Raw genomic sequence first — 22,208 nt, 5'->3', positions numbered from 1 at the left:
TTTTTAGTTGTATTTTTGGTCAAATCTGGTTTTTGGTAAAAATATGTTGACCATCTGCATTATTGATATTCATGACTGGCACGTGGCAATCGTGGCAGCATCTTGTTATTATTATCATTCTTGTTTATTATAAATGAATCGATTTTAGACCAGACCAGACTGACTGACTGAATGGTAATATTTGCAAGGTCAACTTATTTATTTTTTTCATTATAATTACAGTAACAACAACAAACCACGATGACGATGACACCAGCAGGCAAAAAAAAGTTTCATTTATAGCACGCGAAAAGTTGATGCGCTTGTTTGTTTGCTGTTTTTCACACCTACACCTGGTGTGTATTTATATTGGTGGATGAAAATAACGTTATTCCAGTTAGATTTCTATAAATTCATACAATAAAGTTACAGTAATCCAGACACCACCATCACCACTACTATCGAGAACAACCATAAAATAAAGGTGGTTGAATGACACGATCCATACTTGCCAATGGCAATGAACCGTTGTTGTTTTTTTTTCGTGCAATATACGATACCCGAACGGAACGGATCGGACCGGACGCTCGAAACGAACGACGTTTTTTGGAAAAAAAAAGTTTTCTTTTGTCACCAAAATAGCTTATATGGTCGTATATGACACCATCATCACTGGAATTATTTGGCAGCAGTAACTTTTACTATCGGCAATTGTAATAGTTAAAAAAATGATCCGTTATATTTTTTTTTTTTTTTTGTTCTGACATTATTTTGGGCCATAGGGTCTTGAAATCGTGCTACTGACCTGAAACAAAAGTCGGCCAATAATGTCAATGTTCGCCAATGTATATTACATGTTATAATTCATTTGAAATGAAAGTTACCTGTTTTTTTTTAATAAAAATATTGTAAAAACCAATGATCCAATGGTTCAATAATATTTGAATTGAACAAAATTGAATAAGGATACATACATCTGCAAATACACACTGTCAATAACCATGTGTATTTTTTTTTATTCAATAAAAATGAAAATGAAATGTTATTGAACTTTTTTTTTGTTTCCATCATTATTTTATTACAATCGAATCTTTTTTATTATTGGATTTTTTTTTCTTAAATCTTGGATTTTTTATTTTGGAACTCATCTCTATATAATATTTGAACATTATGGGTCTTTGACACAGACAGATAAACGTCAATGAACGTCAATGTACGTTGTTGCATTCAAATCAATTTGAAGAAAAATCAAATTTAATTGTCTTTAGTTGTCTTTTTTGAGATTAAAGTATTCTTCTTAATTAACAACAAAAAAAACACCAATTAAATTGGTTTTAAAGTTCATTGTTATTCGAAATTCGATCAAAGATTTGATCTGGTTTGGCGCGTGGCACACTCGTGTCGAATATTGTTTGTTGTTTATTATGATGATATGATGATGTTTTTTCCATTGATCATCACAGTCATCATTCTTATTGACCAGGTGGTGACCAAGTAAAAGCTTTTCAGTTGGTTTATATTTACCATCGGGCATATGTGTTCGAGAATCGATCAGTTGTTGCACATGTCATGATGTTTTTTTTTGATTATAACAATACCTGGGCATCTGGCACGCGTCTATCGAATGCACCAATACAGAAAGACTGAGAGAGATGAAATAGAAAACATAAGGCCAAGGTTTTAACTCGTTATCAGCACCAATATTGCAATGACCAAATGTCCACCACATTTATTATTCTTATCCATCTGCTCTTATTTTATTCTGTTCTGTTAAATAAGTAACATGTGCTTCAAGAAAAACCAATCAAATATCAGTAAATATGGGCAAGAAGAAAAAAACGTCTTAAAAAACACCTTATATTGTTGGTTGTATTTTTATTTTTTAGGCCAAAGTTTAAGACATTTAAACAGAAGGTCTTAGTTTTGTATGTGGAAACAACAAAAGTAGGTGAACCTTTATCTTTAAATTTTCTTTAAGAAGGACCGACCAATACATGACACGTGCCACCATCATTGTGTGTGTTTGTGTCTGTGTGTGTCCATTGATTTGGATCTTAAGTTTAAATGAACTAAGACTTTGGCCATATGTTTGTAATAAAAACTTCTTTCTTAAGGCTTTTTCATCTGAATGTTGACAGATTGTGACAATTTCAATGAACAAATAAACAGACTTACAACATCATTTCTTGAAGATCTGATTTCATTCATTGCCGAGGTCATATCGACGGAAGCTTATACAAATTAATTGATGGAAAATTTTTATTTTTGCTGTTTTCTTTTTACTTGAAAGAAACTTTTTCTCTCTTTTGCTTTCCTAATTTACATACTTATATAATGATGATGAATGAATGAATGACTGATTATGTAATTAGTTTGGCGTTTCCCAAAAAAAAAAAAAAAATAATCTAACTGTTTCCGGCGGAGAAAATAGAAACAAAAAATCCTATCTTTTACTATTCTCTAACAATAATACCTGTATGGAAAAATTTTTTTTTGAACCAAAGAAAGGTGTGGTTGTATCATCTTATATTTTCTTCCTGAACCAATGAAAAAAAACATACAAACCATCAAAGTCAAAGGTCATGGATTTTTTTCGGCTTTTGTTGACACTTGTTTGCTACTGTTTTGTTTTTTTTGACTTCAATGTTGTTGTTCCACATAAATTGATTGTTGACAAAATAGATTATTTGTCCAGAATAGTCAAATTTATTGAAACAACAAATTTCGGGTGTTGGCTGTTTCAATGTTTGTACTTTTTTTTTGTTGAATTTCAAATAAAATCCTGTTAATGATGATGATGAATTAAATGTTTAAATTTTATGCTAAAAATAAACAAGATTCGAAAATGCTAATTTAACGAATTTTGATTTTGTGTTTTGAAATGAAATGGATTCTGAATTATCGAGAAAAAAAAACATCAGCTGTTTGTTTGTTTAAATCTTTCCACTTCATAGGAAAAAAAATAATAATTCTCGTAAATAAATTGATTTTTTTTCAGCTTCAATGGCCTTGGCCAAATCAGAAAAAAAATGATCCAAAGTTCTTGTTGTTTGATATTTGATGCGAATGTTTTTTTTTATTTTGTCTGTTTTGTTTTGTTTTGTTAAATAGTTTTATAGCCAACAGCACACCAGGTGCATAATGAAATAATGATAACATAATCGAATAGAGAGAGAGAAAGAGAGTATGAAAGCGGGTATGTGGGGGTGTTAGGATCTGGTCGAATGGTGAAAGGTCATGGATAGAATCGGAAATTTTTTTAAATATATTCGATTTCTATGTTGTCAAACTACAGAAAGTCAACATAGAAAATTAAAAAGAAAAAAAACATCCTACACTCTCACTATCGAAAAAAACAGAGATCCAATCAGCATCCAACCATGTTAGAATGAATAATCATGGAAAAAAAAAGTCCAGAACCAATGGTCCATTATTGCGAATAAGAAGAAGAAGAAGTGCAAAAAAGTTTGAACCATACGTCGAATGTATGTTTATTCGACCAATAATTCGTTAAAAACCAGCCGTTTGTATGATGATGATGATGATGCTGATAATGATGATCAAACATTCATTCATGCTTAACAACAGAAAACATAAAAATGAATCTTTTATCCGAGTATATACTCCAACTATGATGAAACAAAAACAAAAAAAGAAAAGCAGAAAAATTATTCAACTTTAATTTTATTTTTTTTTTTGTTGTTGAAATGTTTTATTTTTGAAGGGGACGCGTGGCAAAAACCTCCTCTTATTGAATTAAATTCAATTGATTTACTCGCTAACTTGCTACGCTTTCTCTTTTTTTTTCTACGTTGTTGTTTAGTTGACACAAGGGTCGGTCCATTTGTTCAACAACAACAGCAGCAGCAGGAGCAGAGAAAAATACCCTACGACCAATGGCAACAGAACATACGGTCATGGTTAGCTGATCATGGATCAAATCATTATCGTTGTTCGTTATAAAAACCATCTGCAAATTTTGATTTCAAACTATTATTAGTTTGGATTTTGTTCAAAATCGTTCAACAATTTAACCAACGAATCTTTTTTTTTGTTTTTCTTTTCTGTTGAAAAAACTTTGATTTTTTTTTGATTGTAAAATTTCTCCACTTTTTTTTGTCGAGAATCATCTATAGTTTTTATTAATTAAATATTTAAACTCAAACAAACAAACTAGAAAAAATGGAATTACCGTCGGCAATGATGATAATGTTGATGTTGATATCAACCGTCAACACTTTATTACATTCATCTTCACCATTTTCAAAAGAAACTACTGAACAAGCTTCAATATCGACAAATAATATTACTTCCGTGATTTTGAAATCAATAATAAATGTATCAACAACACTGCCACCACCACCATCATCATCAACAACAGCAAAACAAATGAATACAACAATATTAAAATGGAAACAGCAATCACATCAAAATATACCTACAAATGTAAACAATAATAATAATAATGAAAATAATCGAAATCAAAAGAATTCAAATGTATATCGGTTTGATTTGCCTGAAGATGGGAAAACACAGAATGTACGAAAAATTTTATCATCATCATCAACAACAACATCGACAATGGAAAAAAATATTCAAACAAGTCCTGCATCGAATTCAATTATCAATATGCCCAAGAGAATAAACTATTTTGGTACACAACAGCAACCGAATCAACAACAGCCATCATCATCATTATTAAATTTAGATTTGAAAAACAAACAAATTTACGGAACAAAATCTACTGCTAAAAATACAATGACAAATGTGAATCAAAATGATGATAAAAATTGGTTACTAACAAAAGCATGGCTTATTGATAATATTAATCGATTAAGACGTGAATTAAGTGAATTACAACGTGATTATGCAAAACATATTGATGATGTACATCGTGATAATTTAAACAATCAAAAACAATTGATTGAAGATGTAACCAAATTAAAAACTGATCATCAATTTCTTTCACAACAACAAAAACAGATTATTTATCTAATTAAACGAAGTCATTATCTGAAGACAAAATCAAATGATTTTAAATTAAAATTAAAAATGGCTGATGCACCCGTTCAACATTCTTTAACAAATACAAAATCAACGCCTACAATGGAATTATCCGAAAAATTAATGAAAAGGCCAATGGTGAAACGAGATATTTCTCGACGAAATAAAAATCAACAATTTAATCATTATGAACAACAACAACAACAAAATGGAGAGAAATTTGAAACCGAAACCAAACGTAATATGGAAGAGATATTTTCCGAATTATCAGCATTACATGATATAAGTTTGATTTTATTTGATGATTTAAAAACATTGGAACGAAAAATTGATATACGAGATAAATTTCTTGGATAAAAAAACTTCTTTGGAACAGAAAAAAAATGGAAGTCGTTTTTTTAAATATCATTTTTTTTCTTTTTGTTGAAACTTTTTTTTTAGTCACACACAACACAACCAACATATACATCTACTTTGAGAAAAACCTACATAGACAAAAAATCAATTTAATTGTATTGTTGACATTTCAAATCTTTTCATTTCATTGTTTTCTTTTCACTCTACTCTATTGTATCAGATATCATCATTATTATCATCATAATCATTATATACACAGACCTGATCAAATTTTTCAATCTGTTGTACAAATTCTATACACAACAACAAAAATATATAACGATCTTGATTCTTGTCAATCAATTTATAATGTAAAAAATAAAAATCAAAAACTAAATAAATAATAAAAAATAAACTTTTTTTTTACGAATAAACGCCTTTTTTGTTTCTAATTGAATAATCACCGAAAGAATAAGATTATAAAGAATGTCAACAAAAAAAAAAAGATTAGAATTTTATTCATCAAACATTTTTCTGTGTGTTGTTGTTGTGTAGACATTATTTTGTAACAAGATAGAAAATATATGGATAAGAATTGTTCGAGAAAAGAAAGTGGGCGATAAAGACCAGAGAAAGAAACATGAGAGGTGATATAGAGGTAGAAAAAAAATGAAAAATAACAGAAATGAAAAACAACAGATCAATCAAATTTGTTTGACAAATAGGAATATTATTTTTTTCCAAAAATAATTTCGACTGTAGGAGTAAAAAGCTATTAGATATAAACAGAAAAACAAAATATGTTCTCAGAATAGAAATATCCAGAATGTTTTTTGTAGATGATGATGATGATGGGTGTTTGGAATCTTTCACTTTTTTTGTTCTTAGTTGTTTTTATTTTCATGGAATCATTTGCACTTTCTTTTCTCAATAATATTGATGTGTTAATGCATGAATGTAATGTATTGTATGATGGCCAAACAACATTTTCAAAGATTTTCATAATAGGAAAAGAATTTGTATTAATTAAATACTTTGTTTTTTGATATGAATAAATGAGATTCATTGGATGATTTGGTTGCAAAACTTTCGATGTAAGAATGAATGTCTTCAATAAATAAATGGATTTTGTATAAATATAGAATCAAAAAATTTGTAAGCTTTAAGATTTTGACAGAAGAAATAATTTCATTTGATTTTTACAGAGTGGATTAATTTTTTTATTCTTTACATTTTGTTTTTTGGTTTGTTTGCTTATGCACACAATACACACAATATTCTAATGCAGTTTATACCATTTAATTATTTGTCGACGAGGTTTTCGTAGAATTTCAATCCATGTTTGACGATCCAAAATAAAATGTCCAATACAGGATTCTTTTCGCAAACTATTTCTGGGACTATTTTTAGATGTTTTTTGATTATTGATGTTGTTGTTGTTATTATGATTATCATTAATTATGTTTTTGTTTGATGTTATCGTTGATGCTATTGACGGAAATGTTGAATTTGTATTGGATTGTTTATTATGATTAATTTTGACAGATGATGATTGTAATGTTGGTGGCTGTGGATTTTCTGGACTATCCGGTGATTCTGGTGAATTTGAATCCTGCATTTTATATGCTAAAATCAACATCAATGACATCTGTTCACTGGATTCTTCAGGTAATAAATCGAATGAAATTATTTCATCTTTACCCCACGCTAATCGAATGCTTGAGGAAGTTTTTTTCTTTTTAATCAATTTTCCATTTAGAAACATAAGTGCCTTTATATAGAAGGCTATATTCATTAAAAGTAAATGAAAAATTTTGAAAAAAATAAACAAGGAAATGGAAAAATGAGATAAAAGTTGAATTTTATAAAAGAAGAATAATTATTATTTGATTAAGAAAAGAAACAAAAAAGAAAAAAAAGTCAACTATCTGATACACTTACCTTGATGATTAGATATTGGAATTGATTGATCAATGAATCGAAATATCGAATTACGTATTGTACCCTTGATGATTGTAATATTTACACGACGAGATGTTGGTAAATAACAAAGACCTACCATTAGTTCAGCTTTAGTCTGTACATTATTATTATTTTTCATTAATTTCAATGATAAGAATTAAAGAAAAACCCATAGAAATGTTATATAATCACATTTGCAATCATTTTTTGATTGAACTTACTTCTTTGATTGGAAATAATGTATAAATATTTGATTGAAATTGTAAATTGGATTCGATATCATCATCACCATTATTATTATTACTATCACCAATATTGTTCAACGAATCGCTATCTTTATTATCACTATTTTCATTATTATTAAAATTGTCAACATTTTTATTCATTAATGATTGTTGTTTTAGTTCTTGAAATGATTGAATTTTTTTAAGTGGTATACTTATTTCGCCCAAACAAATATCATTGGCATAACGTTCATCATGCATTAATCGTAATTTTATAACAGCATCTTTTAATATATTTTTTGATAATGGTTCACTGATGAATTGTTTTTGTTGAATAAAATTTGAATCCAATGTACGTTTAATCGTTTCGGTACGAAACATTTCATTTTGTAAAACTAATTATTATTTAAAAATAAAAAATAAATGAAAAAAATAATGATTCAATTTCGAATGAAATTTGATTTGAATTTTTTTTTATAACAGAGAAACAAAACAAAAAAAAATTGACATTTTACATCAACAAACAGGATTAAGAATTAGTCTGGGAATGAAAAAATTTCTGTTTTCTGTTTAACTGAAATGAAATGAAAAAAAAATATTTTCATTAATAAAGAGTAATCAATTAAATCCGATTGACGAAACAGACTGTATATCTCATATTTCATGTCCCAGATCCTTAATCTTTAATATTACAGAAAAACTAAGAAAAAAAAATTCAAATAAAATAAACTGGGGAGAAAATAAAATCCAAAAATCCAAATTCCTGATCCTTTAACCAATTTATAATCATTATTATTCAGACAATCAACCAAAACAACCAATCATCCACCCACTTGCTTTGATGTATAAAAAATTCATGTTTTTTTTTCTTCTTAATTTATTACTTCATTGTGTTAACGGAAACAAAAAAAAAAGAATTTTTGAAACATAATCAAAAATTTTTTTTTTTGAATCCTCATCAATAATTCAATAAATGTTAAATGTCACGATCATTAAAGTACTTCATTCAATACTTATAGTTGTTGAAAATCATTGTTTTTTTTTCTTCCTTTCGGTTAATTTTTCATCAAGTTTTTTTTTCATCGAATATACAAAAAAAATTATAATGTCTTCAAAGAAAAAATTTTGTTACTTTCAATGGTTTCTTTACAAGTTAAATATTTCTGTTTTTGTTTCTTTTTTGGATCATGATCAGGATCATGATCGAAGCAAAAATACGTGAGAAATGAAATTTTCGAACATTATTTTTCATTTTCTGGTTTCCGAAGAAAATGATGAAATCATGAACAATTCTGTTGGTTAGCTAATTCAAGAACAAATATTTAATGAAATAAGAATGTTCAATAAGGAAAACAAAAATCTTATTTCTTATGAAATATAGAATTTTGTAATTCGTTTACTAATTGGAATTGATTTCTTTTCTTTTTTCTTTTTTGTTGGTTCTGATGATCATCCGATAAAATCAATTTTCATTGTTGCAGAAAAAAATAGAGGAAAAACTTATTCTTTGGAAAAATTAAACAACAGTCATTTGATTTCATTGGAATTTTGTTCATAATCCAAGAATTCTGTGTTATTTCATTTCATTTTATTTTTATGTTTGTTTGTTTTTAAAATATCATTTTTCATGAACTATAGAATCTAGAATTATTTCATCATGTGAATGAAATACTTCAACAGAATCAATTTCGAATGAGTAATTATCTCTTTTTCTTGTTTCTATTACATAAATGTTAATGGTTATGTTATGTTATTTTTTAAAAATAATATAAATTTAATTAAATTTAATTACCTTTATTAATGACTAAACTTTTTCGTTGTAAACGATAACCACCGGTTAATATAGCTACCACATATGGTGATGGTTCGATTGAAAGTTCATTGATGGAAAGATCAAAAACACGATGAATAGCCATATGTATACGAATGTTTGATGATTCATTATTATTAATATTGGAATTTTCCATTACGGATATTGATTGATAATAAATTGTTGCTTCTAATTTTGGTAATTTGACATTTATTGATGATATTTGATCATTTTTATTATTATTATCATCATTATTACTATGTAATGAATAACGTAATTTTGCTAAATTTGTTAAATGTTCAAATTGATTGTTCAATATTGGATGATGTGGATGGCCATTATTATAGGAATGATTTTTATACTGTTGTTGATAATATTGTTGTTTATCATCTGATGATGGTGTTGTAGGTGTTTGTAAATGTGTTTTAGTTCCATATACAGGAACAATAGAAAAATGAAAAAGTTGTGATTCAGGATTCTGTTGGTTAGCTATCGTTGGATAACTAGTTTTTAAGGCTTTTTTCTTTTGTTTTGATTTCAATATACAACGATGAAATGGACACCATGGACAAACAACACAAATTGTTACCAATAATGTTAATAAAATTAATGTTGCCGCAATAGCAATAATAATTAATTTATCATTATCATTAAGAATAATTGCCATGATGATTTATAGTGGATGATAAAAAAAATTCGTAATTAAACAGTATAAAACAATCGACGCCACCTATTTATTTTGATCTTTATGACACAATAAATTTTTATTTTTTTTTAGGTTTTAAAGTTGGAAAAAATCAACGATAAAAACAATTAATTTCTGGTAATGTTTTTTTAAATCAAATGTGTGTGTTGGACAAATATTTGATCATGAAATTGAATAATGGTATAAAATACTGGATATTTGATAACAATGTTTCTGTTTACTGAATTTACTAGCAGCTAATGATTTTCGGTCCATTGATTATTAAAAAATCATCAACAATATATCTGGGTAGTAATTATTCTCAAGATTTTTTTTTGTTTTGTTCACACATACCTTTTGTTTCTTCTGTTGCTTTTGTTCGTATTGAATGGGCACAAATTCTTTTGATGTGAAAATTTATTGAATCAATTTTTTTTTATTCAAATTTGGATAAGAAGTTTGTTTCGATAATTTCAAAATTATTTTGAAACACAAAAAAATACGCACGATTCCAAAAATGGATTTAGAATTTTGAATGAAATATCAACCATTATACATTAGTGAGTGAAAAACCAATGAATGAATGAATGAATGATTCATATTTATGCATCTTGTAAATTTTATATAATGAATGAATGATTTGGTCGTTCGATTCGGTCTATTCGCAAGCGTATTACTTAATTTTCAGGAACAATCACAAGTTGTTTGCTACATTCAACAAAAAACAACGAAGAAACATAAAAAAAAAGTTTTCGTCATCAGTATGAAACATACAGAGAGAGACACACAAACAAAAAAGTTTCTTCTTTTTAGGGCAATCCAGTTCAATCGTTGCGGATGTTTCCATTATTTATATTCCAAAACATACATACAACATATAGTTAAATTATAACCGTAATATTTTACTTGTCATGTGCAAAAGAAAAAATATTCTCATTTTTACCGAGTCAGTGCAATACCAAGCATAGCAAGTGAACAACCAAGGGGAAAAAACTAAAATCAACGTCACCAGCAACAGTTTGACCATTTGGTTATTTAGGATTCTGTAACCTACGATTGATGATTATATTCCTGAAATATAATATAATGAAATTTCACCTCAATGATTATATATAAAGTGATAGAGTTTCAGAATGTTCAATGATTCGTCGTATTGGCCAAAACCTAGAGAGAAAGAGAAAAAAAGACCAAATCGACAAATAAACAAAAAAACACACACACACACACTCATAGAATAATCTATATGGCTATTTCTTTTATTTGTTGCATTAACATATGGAAATAATAAAATGATAATAATAATTTGATTTCCGACGAAATATGAAGAAAAAAACCAAATAATATTCATGACATTTTCATATATATGAGTTGGAACGAAGAAAAAAAAGAAGAAAATATCTTAAATTCCGAATGAATAATCTATGATGATATTTCAATTGAGTTTTCTCTCCTTCACCATCATTCCAATTACATGTATCTTGGAAAAAATGAAATTTTTTTAAAACAATTTTTTATTTATTTTTCAAAAATAAATTGAAAAAAAATTACATAATCAATGTGTGTGTGTGTTTGTTTTCATGTACATTTGTGTGAATAAATGTCATACATTATACATAGGAAATTTTATTTTTGGACACAATCCATAGTATGGAATTTTCATTTCTTTCATCATTTGATAAATGTACAAATGCCATTTTGAATTGGACAAATATTCTCATTGAATTATAATTAACAATTACATTTTTTTTCTTTATTTATCAAGGACAAATTGGTGGATTACCCATCGGCATTTAGATATTGTTGATTGATAATAATTTTCTAGAGAATTAAGAAAATTAAATGGAATTTTCTTTTCTTTTTTTCATTAAAAATCGTATGATTTTTATTTTTTCATTTGATTTGTTGATCATCATCAATGATCGGATGATTTTTTTATTGGATGAATATCATAAACAACCGAAAATGATGGATGACTTTGTTTTTTTCTTATGAAACGAATAGAAAATTTCCAAATTCATTTTTATCAGATGATTTAATGTTTCATCATATTGAACAACAACAACGACAGAAATTTTCCTTTTCTTTTCCTTTTTAGATTTTTTTATTCGATAATAATTTTGTTGTTATCGTTGTTGTTGTTGTTGTTGATGATGTTGTTTTCAATTCAAAACATCTTTATCAATCATCTCTTTAAAAATATTTGTATTTTAAATGGAATGACAAGGCCGTTTGTGGAACTCTCAGATTCGTCAATGTTTTTTTTCCTTCCAAAATTATTATCGATCAAACAAGTTTCAGATATTATCATTCAATTATGATTGGCTATTCATTACACAGATTAAAGAGAAAATTTCATGGATAAAACTAGTGATGGCAGGTAAATCTTACAATATTATTAGCATTTTTAAAAAGAAAAAACCAAAAGCAAAATTAATACTGATTATTTTCAGATTTCGAATCATTTTAATTTTGACATTCCAATGGTCAACAATTTTGACAAATTTCTGATTCAATTCATTTCACATTTTGCATCAGCATTATAATTTCAAAAAGGATTTTCCTTTTCTAAAATAATTGCGAATTAATAATATCAATTTTTTCTTTCTCTCTCATTTGCGTTATTTTTTTACTCTTTTTTAATCATTAATCCTAAAAACAAAAATGGTTTTCAATCAGGATGAACAAAATGGTGATTCGGTAAGTCTTTTTGTAAATATTAGAGCATTTGCTTTGTTCTGTTGCATTTTTTTTTTGTATTAACAATATTCGAGGATTTCATCAATTTTTCATCGCATAAATGAATATTGATTCATTATAATTCAATTAATAAATCATATAAATATTTAATCAAATTTTTTTCTGCTTATCATAAATGAAGAAAAATTTGGCTACATCACCACAACGTCCAGCAAGAGTCAGTGGTTCATATATTATTGAACAAATTATGGGTGGCCATCGTGATCCGGTACATATTATATTTTCAATGAAAGATGGTTCAAAAGTTGGTTCACTTGCTGATGCATTGAAAATATTTAAAGATTTCAATATCAATTTATTTCGTATTGAATCACGATCATCAAAACGTTATGATAGTGATTATGAATTTTTGGTTGAATGTTCATCACAAGCAGTTGGATTGAGTGCAGCATTAGATGAATTGAAAAAAGAAACACAATATATACAAGTAATTTCACGTGATAAAGCTAATGATGAAACTGTTCCATGGTTTCCACGAAAGATTAAAGATTTAGATCGATTTGCTAATCATATTTTATCATATGGATCTGAATTAGATGCTGATCATCCGGTAAATATGAATATGATTGAATTCTATTGTAATGTTAATCTGTTTTTTCCTATTTATTAAAAATATTTATTAGGGATTTAAAGATCAAGTGTATCGTGGAAGACGAGCTTATTTTGGTGAATTAGCAATGAAATACAAACAGTAAGTAATTATGTATTGACCACAAATTAATGTTTGTTAGGGAGAGAGAGAGAGAGAGAGAAAACAAACAATATTAATCCTTTTTTCGTTGTTTGATCATCGATAAATAATCATGTTTTTATGTTTGTAATTTGTTAGTGGACAACCAATTCCTCGTGTTGAATACACTGAACAAGAAATCGAAACATGGGGAACAGTGTTTCGTGAATTAGTAAAACTATATCCAACACATGCATGTAAAGAACATAATCATATTTTTCCATTGATGATTGAAAATTGTGGATATTCCGAAACAAACATTCCACAACTTGAAGATGTTTCAAACTTTTTGAAAGGTTTGTTTTTTTCATATGTTGTTTAATTTATATAAATTTTTTTCAATTATTACCCTAAAAATTCAAATCTTGATTTCTCTTAATTCAATAGATTGTACTGGATTTACATTACGACCAACAGCCGGATTATTAAGTTCAAGAGATTTTTTGGCCGGTCTTGCATTTCGTGTGTTTCATTGTACTCAATACATTCGTCATTATTCAAAACCAATGTATACACCAGAACCGGATGTTTGTCATGAACTATTAGGTCATGCACCTTTATTTGCTGATCCAAGTTTTGCAAGATTTTCACAAGAAATTGGCCTTGCCAGTTTAGGTGCACCAGATGAATATATCGAAAAGCTAGCAACTTGTTATTGGTTTACAATTGAATTCGGTATTTGTAAACAAGATGATCAATTAAAAGCTTATGGTGCTGGTTTATTATCTAGTTTCGGTGAACTTGAAGTAAGATGATTGATTATTTTTTCGTGAACTAAAAACAAATCTTAAATTCAAAAATTTTTCTTTTAAAAATGAAAACAGTATTGCCTGAGCGGTAAACCAGAGATAAGAAATTTTGATCCAAGACAAACATCTGAACAGCAATATCCAATCACTGAATTTCAGCCAATCTATTATCTTGCTGAAAGTTTTTACGACGCACAGAAAAAATTGAGGTAAATAATTAATGATTTGATCCATGGATAACAAAAATTCGATAAATTAAATCAAATTATTTTATCTCATAAACAAACAGAGAATTTGCTTTTTCAATTCCAAGGCCATTTACTGTACATTACAATCCGTACACATCAAATATTGAAATAATAGATTCGAAAACGCAGCTTGAACATTTAGGCCGTGATATTGAAAGTAAGTGTTATTGTTTTTTTTTGTTTAATTTTGTTTTTTTTTTTTCATTTTCAAACCCTCTTCGTGCCACACGCCTACGCAAAACATATATTGTTTACACAAAACGGAAATAATAATTGATCGATAATCTTTTATTATCATTTATTTACAGATGAAATGCAGATTCTGGTTGAAAGTATCAAAAAGATTAATACGCTTGTGTAAATCATTCAAATATCTGATTTGAAATTTTGACAAAAAAACTGAGATTTAAAAGAAAAAAAATTTATCAATATCTTTTATCATCATTTGTTTGTTTGTTTTGTTGTTACTGTTATTTTTTGAAAAAAATAAAATTTGAACGAAATGCTGTGGGCAATGTTGAATGTTGTTCATTTTGTACATTTGTTGTTCTACAGAAATTCAAATCTTTTTTATCATTATTATTGATGTGAAATAGATTAGAAATTGATCTTTTCAACGAACGATTTTTGACATTTTTATGATCAATATTTTCATCGATTCGAACATCATCGTGATCATTGCAAAACAAAACATTCGAATTATTTAAATAACGAATGACGGGAATATAAACCAATTCTTCTTCAATACATTTAACATTAAAATCTTCATTGACAAATTCATCATTATCATCTTCCACATGGTTCAAATTGTTTGAACATCCAACATTCAACGATTGAAATGTATAATAATATGCAAATAATTTGTTCAATTTAGATTTCAACTATACCAAAAAACATTGGAAAAAATTGGAAAGAATGAAACAAAAAAATTTTATTCATAGAAAAACGTGGTCGGAATAAATTTCATTTGTTTCAGATACTTACATTCTGTTCGGATTGAAGTATATTTCGTTTATCATTTTCAAGTTTCTGTATGGAAAAAAATCAAAAATCAAAAATTTACATTTTGTTTTTTTATGGAACAAATAGACCAAAAAAAAAGAGAAAAATAAAATTGGAAATCTTTCTTTTTTAAAAAAAAACAATGAATTTTAAATTAGTATTCGTTACTTTTAAATCCAATTTCAATTGCTCAACATGTTGATGAATCAATGAATCGGATGATAATGAACAAAGTTCAATTAAATTGATTAGACGATCAATATTTGTTGTTAATTGTGAATGTATTGTTGTCATTGAAACATTATTAATACGATGTTGTAATTCATAAATAATTTGTTGTAATTCATTTTCAATATGATCATCAGTTTTTTTAACATTTTGAAATTGTAATGACATATTTTTTTTCGGAAATATTCGTGTGACAAATATTATCAACAAACAACAAATGTCAAAAATTATTTGTTATTTGTCATATTTAATATGATCATTCGGTTAAATCAAGTTAAACAAAAAGAAAAGAAAAAAAAACATGTTTGGTTTCGGTCCGAATACGATAAAATTTCATGACATTTCATAGAATGAAATATGAAGATGAGAAACGAAAAATAAAACAGAAAAAAAATCTTATATTTTAAAAATATGTTGGCCTTTTTTTTGTTCCAGATTTTCATCATTATTATCATTTGTAGTATTCCCACGACCATATCCGAATATATTTCTGTCAATTACATACTTGAATAAATAGAAAAATCTTTGCTATTATTATAATCCCAAATCCAAACAAAAATTTTCCAACTCATACTGAAAGATTTAAGAAAACGAAAAAAAAAATTCGAAAAAAAGAATGCTCCGCGTACGGGAATCGAACCCGTGTCTTCCGCGAACTGCTCCATTTATCCATTTTAAGGATCAAACTTTGACAGGCGGATATACTCACCACTATACTAACGCGGATGCTTAACATCAAATCATTGGGCGTATGCCTAACCCATTGATCTATTCCATTTCTTATGGGAGTTTTGGTTGTTACCCAAACTCTCAATACAAAATATCATTATTGTTAAAAAAACATATTTGACTGGAAACAATTAGATAACAATGATATCAAGAACTATGGTAACCATAATTAAGAATTGATTCAATTTTTAAATGAAAATATGACCGGTAAATAAAGATGATAAAAATCAGGAAACTATTTTAACACAATAGGTAAAATATGTTCAAAAAGATTTTGTCGAATTTTTTTTCTTGCGACGTGGCCAGTCAACATAAATTAATTCGAATCGATTGTTTTTTATCCAATCATCGAAATCACGATGGCTGCAGATTGGGAAGAGGTGAAAAAATTGGCTTCTGATTTTCAGAGAGCTCAGCAGATGAGCTCGGCTTTGAAGTAAGTTTAAACGACAAATAATCAATCAAAAACTAACTTATTTCATTCGAAACACAGACTTTCAGAAAGAAATTGTGTCGATATTGTGAAAAAGCTAATCGAAAAAAAATTGATCAATGTATTGTTTACAAACGATGGCAAAGAATATTTGACTTCCGATCATCTTAGATATGAAATCGAAGGTGAACTCTATGCTGCTGGCGGACGAATTTCCATTCCTGATTTAGTCACCATTTTGAATGTCGATTATAGCCATGTAGAAGCTTCGGCCAATCAAATAGCTCGAAACAGTGGTGGAGAAATCAACATTGTACTTGGGCAATTAGTTTCACGTGATTACAAGGACAATCTAGCATCGGAGATTGATCTGCATCTTCAAGAATCTGGATCATTGTCGATTGGAGATCTATCAAAGCAGTATGATTTACCAGCTGATTTTCTTGCCAATCTAATCCGAGAACGATTAAATACATTAATTCAAGGTCAACTTGATAATGATGCTCGAATCATTTACACATATGATTATCTAGCTCGATACGAATCACAAATAATTGGAATATTTTCTGCCATAACAAAATCGATTGCATTGCAAACGATAATCAATCGTTATAATATTTCGGAAAAGATTCTAACATCAACTTTAGATAAATTATTGGAAAAGAAACGAATACTTGGTGTTGTTTCTGGGCCAACATTCATACCGGATATTTATTCGAAAAATCAGCAAGAATATGTTAATAGCTTTTTCAAACATAATCAATATCTAGACTATTCAACATTGATCAAGCTAGGCATTTCCAATCCGCAAACTTACTTGCAGAAAAAATTCGGTGATCAACTTTGTTATCTGAATACTTGTGCCGTTGATCAAATGTTGAGCATTCAACTTGAAACCAGTTTCGAAGATGTCATACAGAACAAATCATTTGTGGATATATTCGAAATGATTCCATCAGTTCTGACAACAGTCGATACCGATTTGTTGATTAAAAAGACCTTAGAAAATAAAAATTATGCCAATTCTATCGAAATATTATGTGATACTTATGTGACGAGCAAATCATTTTTGGAACAAGCAAAAGAATATTTTGAACAAATCAAAAAAGATAGAGCTGAAGAAGATTTGAAAAATGGTGTGTTGCAAAATTATTTTTTCAGATCGAAAAGTTCTATTATAAAATCTACCGAAGTTGAAGATAGTAAAAAATTTACCAAGGATGATCATGGTGGAAGAAAAGGTAAAGGTAAAAGTTCCGGTGGTAGTACTGGTGGTGGTGGCGGTGGTGCAACTCAAAAAAGAGAAGTGAAAACAAAAGCAGTAAAAAAGAAATATAAACCTGGCCAAAAAGGACAAAAATCTGAACAAGAACAAGATGATTCCGGTGTGAGTGAATTAGAATTTCTTTCAATGGAACAAGTGATCAATGTTCTAACAGAAAAATTGACTGATGATGTATCAACTGAATTTATCGAATCGATTGCCGAATCAATAATTGAAGATTTGCGTAAATCATACGAAGTATATGCCAAAGAATTGTTCATCACACGAAATGCTGAAATGAATAAAACGAAGAAAAGCTTCGCTGAATTGCAAAGCTTTGTTAATTCCAACTATTCGAAAATACTATTATTCAATAGATCCATTCAATTTATTGGTGAATCCAGTCAATGCTTTAAGGATTTGCAATCCCGACTAGCTAAACATTTGTTACGAACATTGGCAACAGATATTGTTAACGAATTGGTTTCATTTTTCAATGATGAAATATTATCGGAAAATATTTCACTTGAAGCTCGTACGAAAATAATCAACAAACTTGATTTTGAATTCAAAAATGAATTCATCAAACTTAATGAATCTTTGAATTCAAACGAAGTACAAGCTTTTATCGATGAATTAGAGGAATGTGCTGCTAAAATTGATCTGATGATCAAAAAGATTGATGCAAAAAAAGAAAAATTAATCTTATCCGAACACCAACAATCACTTTTGCTGCAATTGAACGAATGTCAAGATTCTATTCTGTGTTTACACATTCTGGTATTGCTGGTTTTTCAAATGGTTCATCATCATATGTTGCATGCAAGTGGAAAATTTGTACCACAAATTCTACAATTCCTTCAGAAAAGCACAAACGAAGAAATATTTCAGGCTATGAAAGAATGTCAAGATGATATTCTGCAATTTATTGCTGTCAAAGATGATCAGGCTAAATCTGATACCAAGACCAAATTGAATCAATCAATTGGTCATTGTAAACAATTGTTGAATGATTTTATTGCAAAAAAATTACCATTATCTAAGGTTTAAAAATAAATTTTAAATTTATTATTTATATTCCCCGATAGATGGTAGTAGATTGGATTCTTTTATTCATTTTTTAATTCTGCCATGTGATTTCATGTTTTGAATATATTCATTGAAATGAATTCGACAACCAAATCATCGATAGCTCATGATCTTGAAGCTAAAATTTGGCGATCACAAGATGTTGATCCATCAAAATACAATGAACCGATTTCGAGTCAAATCGAAATTCGTACCCCATCAAATAATCCTGATTTTGTTCTGAAAAATTCAAATAAGAATACGACGTTTTCATTGATGAAAATTGATAGAGAAATTGTTGACAATCTTAAACGATGTGGCTTTGTATGGCCATCACCAATTCAAACAACTTGCATTCCGATTGCAAGGCTTGGCATCGATTTGATTGCTCAATCCAAATCGGGTACCGGCAAAACAATCGTCTTTGTTGTTTGCGCACTGGAAATGATTCGACAAGATGTTCAGAATGAAGTTCCATGCCCAAAAGTATTAATTTTAGCTCCCACGCGCGAGATTGCTGTTCAAATTGGCGATCTAATCAATGTAATAACTTCGGGTTGGGAAAATTTTTCTTGTTATAAAGCAATCGGTGGGACTAAGGTTAGTGATGATGTTGAACAATTATATCATTCACAAATTGTTGTTGGCACACCTGGTAGAATTGTCTCATTAATTGAGATGAATTTTCTCAAACCACATTCAATACGATTGTTTGTTCTAGATGAATGTGATAAATTAATGGAAGAAAATTTTAAGATTCAAATTGATAAAATTTATAATCGTTTGCCCATCAACAAACAAATGATTGTCACATCGGCTACCATGTCCGACGAAATGACTGAATATTTATCCAAATATATGCGCGATCCTGCATTAATTCGAATGAATGCTGATAAGCCTTCGTTAATCGGAGTTGCACAATATACATTAATGGTTGATGGTCATTGTTTGGATTATATGAATTTCGAATCAAAAATTAGTCCATTACTTGAAGTATTGAATTCCATTCAATTTAATCAATGTTTTGTGTTCCTAAATTATCAAACACGTGTCAAATATCTTTACGAACGTTTAAATAGTGAAGGCTTGTCAGTCATTTACATTACTGGTGATATGTCACAAAAAGAACGATCAAAAGCAATTGAAATGTTTCGATCACAACGATATAAGATATTCGTTTCGACTGATCTAACTTCACGTGGTATCGATATTGAATCGGTCAATCTTGTGATCAATGTTGATGTACCAATCGATTGCGAAACTTATCTACATCGAATTGGACGTGCCGGAAGATTCGGTTCATCTGGTTTGGCGATTACGATTGTTGGTCACGATAGTAATGAATGTGATAAATTTTCAGCAACATTGTCTCAATATAATTTAGAAACAAAACGATTACATTTACCTTTGGCTATTGATCCTTGGGAATATTTCCGCCGAGAAAACTCTCATTCTCCTGACGGCTTTTTGTCGTCTTCAACATCAACTACATTAAAAGTGAATCCATTATTCAAACAATTAGAATGTCTATATAAAAAACTTTTAAAAGAGCCTGAATCAATTGTACATTATAATTTCAAGGCTCCGAATAATCATATCAATCAGAGATCGCGAAAACCTTTGTCTCAGATTTTAGAACAATTAACTCTCCAAAAAGACGGACATTTAATGGATAAAGAAAACAATTCAACTATCAAGAATCAAACTGGAAGCGATAAATTTGAATCAACAATGATTAAATCATCATTATCAAACAAACATGATCCGACACCACCCGAATCATTTGCATATCAAAACATCAGAAATGACAACGACAATGACGAAAATATCTCTATCAAAAGAGAAAATGATCATTTAAACATCATTTCCCATGCATATCTTAATAATAAAAAAGTTGAATGTTCAAATATTCAAAAACATTCATCCAAGAACGTTTCCTCTGCCTTTACACAACAACAACATCTTCAAAGGATTTTTCATCAAACTTTTCTCAATCCAATGAGGATAATCAATCATTATAATCCGACAAATTGTCCCATATACGAGCATTTAAATAATAATCATCATTATCAAAATCAAATCCATTATCAAATGAATTATATCTGCCGTTTCCTATTGAATGGTGGAAAATTTAGTTGATTCGATTTTGATAATGATAATCAGCATTTCATGATCGATGATGAATCATTTCAAATAAAAAACTTGAAATATATCTGATTTATTTGTTTGTATTATGATAATCTTATTCACAAAATGATTGTTATTCATTGTACAATATATTTGTGGCTCTTTTTATCAGTTTTTTTTGCTTCAAGTCAATTACACAATTGTAAATGATTGAAAAATCAAAAATAAAAAAATAATCCCGAATTGAACAGAAATAATCATCATTGTTCAATTACATCATCATTCGATTCCTTTCTCACTAAGACTTTTTTATTTGAAATGATCGAGAGAAAAAAATGATCATTCATTTTTGAGAACTTTTCAGTATCAAGATCCTGAATGATGGTGGCAATGGAACATCATCAATATTATGGATATAGCCACAACCTGTTCCACTAGTTTTTCATTATTTTTGATCGCTTTCTCTATTATTCGTTTCTAAAGATGACGATTTGCGATCTACTATTGTATTAGATTTTTTCCTTTCGTTCTTCATTCATGTATATTGCCCATTTCGATGTCAAAATCATCAATGCGAATTTTTATATACGTACAAGCTTTCCTGTGGTGTCGTTTTGTACAAATGTGAAACGAAAGAATTCAAAAAGATGGTTGGATTTTTTATTTTTTATTTCTGACTCTCTTCATGAAAATTTACGAGGCCAAACATTCATTCAGTGATGTTAAGGATTGTCGAATGAAAACATGTTGAGCCAAATAGTCACCTAGTTTTTTTTCTTCTGCATGTATGTATATTGTATATGTTTGTTCTTTTGTCCATTCAAATTAACATCAATCGAATACTACTGCCATTAAATAATAATGATAATGGCG

The 22,208-nt window shown here is 28.4% G+C and overlaps 5 protein-coding genes and 1 non-coding gene across 13 annotated transcripts; 4 read left to right on the top strand and 2 right to left on the bottom strand.

Moving 5' to 3' along the window:
• The first annotated feature begins 1,905 nt into the window (after positions 1 to 1,905).
• Positions 1,906 to 5,686, top strand: LOC113798052 (uncharacterized). The gene is made up of 2 exons (XM_027348535.2): positions 1,906 to 1,923; positions 3,803 to 5,686. The coding sequence occupies exon 2, from the start codon at positions 4,162 to 4,164 to the stop codon at positions 5,338 to 5,340; it is 1,179 nt and encodes a 392-aa protein (XP_027204336.2). The 5' UTR covers positions 1,906 to 1,923; positions 3,803 to 4,161; the 3' UTR covers positions 5,341 to 5,686.
• A 161-nt stretch (positions 5,687 to 5,847) lies between these two features.
• LOC113798050 (uncharacterized) lies at positions 5,848 to 11,461 on the bottom strand. 8 transcript variants are annotated; one of them, XM_075825042.1, is made up of 8 exons: positions 11,099 to 11,461; positions 10,944 to 11,050; positions 10,775 to 10,805; positions 10,355 to 10,708; positions 9,298 to 10,059; positions 7,503 to 7,900; positions 7,261 to 7,396; positions 5,848 to 7,104 (listed from the first exon to the last, which is right to left on the bottom strand). In XM_075825042.1, the coding sequence occupies exons 5-8, from the start codon at positions 9,980 to 9,982 to the stop codon at positions 6,599 to 6,601; spliced, it is 1,725 nt and encodes a 574-aa protein (XP_075681157.1). In that variant the 5' UTR covers positions 9,983 to 10,059; positions 10,355 to 10,708; positions 10,775 to 10,805; positions 10,944 to 11,050; positions 11,099 to 11,461; the 3' UTR covers positions 5,848 to 6,598. The 8 variants fall into 8 exon arrangements, with proteins under 8 accessions (XP_075681157.1, XP_075681158.1, XP_075681156.1 ...); XM_075825043.1 differs by having other exon boundaries at positions 10,944 to 11,043; XM_075825041.1 differs by having other exon boundaries at positions 10,944 to 11,461.
• Positions 11,462 to 12,454: 993 nt separating this feature from the next.
• Hn (phenylalanine hydroxylase) lies at positions 12,455 to 14,999 on the top strand. Its single transcript, XM_027347941.2, has 8 exons — positions 12,455 to 12,697; positions 12,879 to 13,307; positions 13,381 to 13,448; positions 13,587 to 13,783; positions 13,875 to 14,233; positions 14,312 to 14,445; positions 14,526 to 14,641; positions 14,793 to 14,999. Exons 1-8 carry the CDS (start codon positions 12,662 to 12,664, stop codon positions 14,843 to 14,845), a joined length of 1,392 nt encoding a protein of 463 aa, XP_027203742.2. The 5' UTR covers positions 12,455 to 12,661; the 3' UTR covers positions 14,846 to 14,999.
• A 1,334-nt stretch (positions 15,000 to 16,333) lies between these two features.
• On the bottom strand, positions 16,334 to 16,440 carry TRNAD-GUC (transfer RNA aspartic acid (anticodon GUC)). The gene is made up of 2 exons: positions 16,404 to 16,440; positions 16,334 to 16,368 (listed from the first exon to the last, which is right to left on the bottom strand). It is a non-coding gene; the product is annotated as a tRNA-Asp (tRNA).
• Positions 16,441 to 16,704: 264 nt separating this feature from the next.
• Positions 16,705 to 19,215, top strand: Ufl1 (UFM1 specific ligase 1). The gene is made up of 2 exons (XM_027348537.2): positions 16,705 to 16,879; positions 16,937 to 19,215. The coding sequence occupies exons 1-2, from the start codon at positions 16,803 to 16,805 to the stop codon at positions 19,188 to 19,190; spliced, it is 2,331 nt and encodes a 776-aa protein (XP_027204338.2). The 5' UTR covers positions 16,705 to 16,802; the 3' UTR covers positions 19,191 to 19,215.
• Positions 19,216 to 19,235: 20 nt separating this feature from the next.
• Positions 19,236 to 21,498, top strand: LOC113797597 (uncharacterized). The gene has a single exon (XM_075825227.1). The coding sequence runs from the start codon at positions 19,305 to 19,307 to the stop codon at positions 21,345 to 21,347; it is 2,043 nt and encodes a 680-aa protein (XP_075681342.1). The 5' UTR covers positions 19,236 to 19,304; the 3' UTR covers positions 21,348 to 21,498.
• The last annotated feature ends 710 nt before the right edge of the window (positions 21,499 to 22,208 follow it).

Source organism: Dermatophagoides pteronyssinus, unplaced genomic scaffold, assembly GCF_027571235.1.
Source record: "Dermatophagoides pteronyssinus isolate colony J.1.1.1.1 unplaced genomic scaffold, Derpt_VIB-CSIC_2022.12 sq0003, whole genome shotgun sequence".
NCBI classification, from domain to species: domain Eukaryota; kingdom Metazoa; phylum Arthropoda; class Arachnida; order Sarcoptiformes; family Pyroglyphidae; genus Dermatophagoides; species Dermatophagoides pteronyssinus.
This window is presented reverse-complemented; position numbering and strand designations above follow the sequence as displayed.

Coding starts and splice junctions, on each gene's coding strand:
- LOC113798052 (XM_027348535.2), top strand. CDS start 4,162: ATGGAATTACCGTCGGCAATGATGATAATGTTGATGTTGATATCAACC.
- LOC113797597 (XM_075825227.1), top strand. CDS start 19,305: ATGAATTCGACAACCAAATCATCGATAGCTCATGATCTTGAAGCTAAA.
- Ufl1 (XM_027348537.2), top strand. CDS start 16,803: ATGGCTGCAGATTGGGAAGAGGTGAAAAAATTGGCTTCTGATTTTCAG. Junction 16,880..16,936: donor CAGATGAGCTCGGCTTTGAA/GTAAGTTTAAAC, acceptor TTCGAAACACAG/ACTTTCAGAAAGAAATTGTG.
- LOC113798050 (XM_075825039.1), bottom strand. CDS start 9,982: ATGGCAATTATTCTTAATGATAATGATAAATTAATTATTATTGCTATT. Junction 7,901..9,297: donor AAGTTTAGTCATTAATAAAG/GTAATTAAATTT, acceptor AATAATAATTAG/TTTTACAAAATGAAATGTTT. Junction 7,105..7,260: donor TCCAATATCTAATCATCAAG/GTAAGTGTATCA, acceptor TAATGAATATAG/CCTTCTATATAAAGGCACTT.
- Hn (XM_027347941.2), top strand. CDS start 12,662: ATGGTTTTCAATCAGGATGAACAAAATGGTGATTCG. Junction 13,449..13,586: donor TTAGCAATGAAATACAAACA/GTAAGTAATTAT, acceptor GTAATTTGTTAG/TGGACAACCAATTCCTCGTG. Junction 14,446..14,525: donor GACGCACAGAAAAAATTGAG/GTAAATAATTAA, acceptor ATAAACAAACAG/AGAATTTGCTTTTTCAATTC.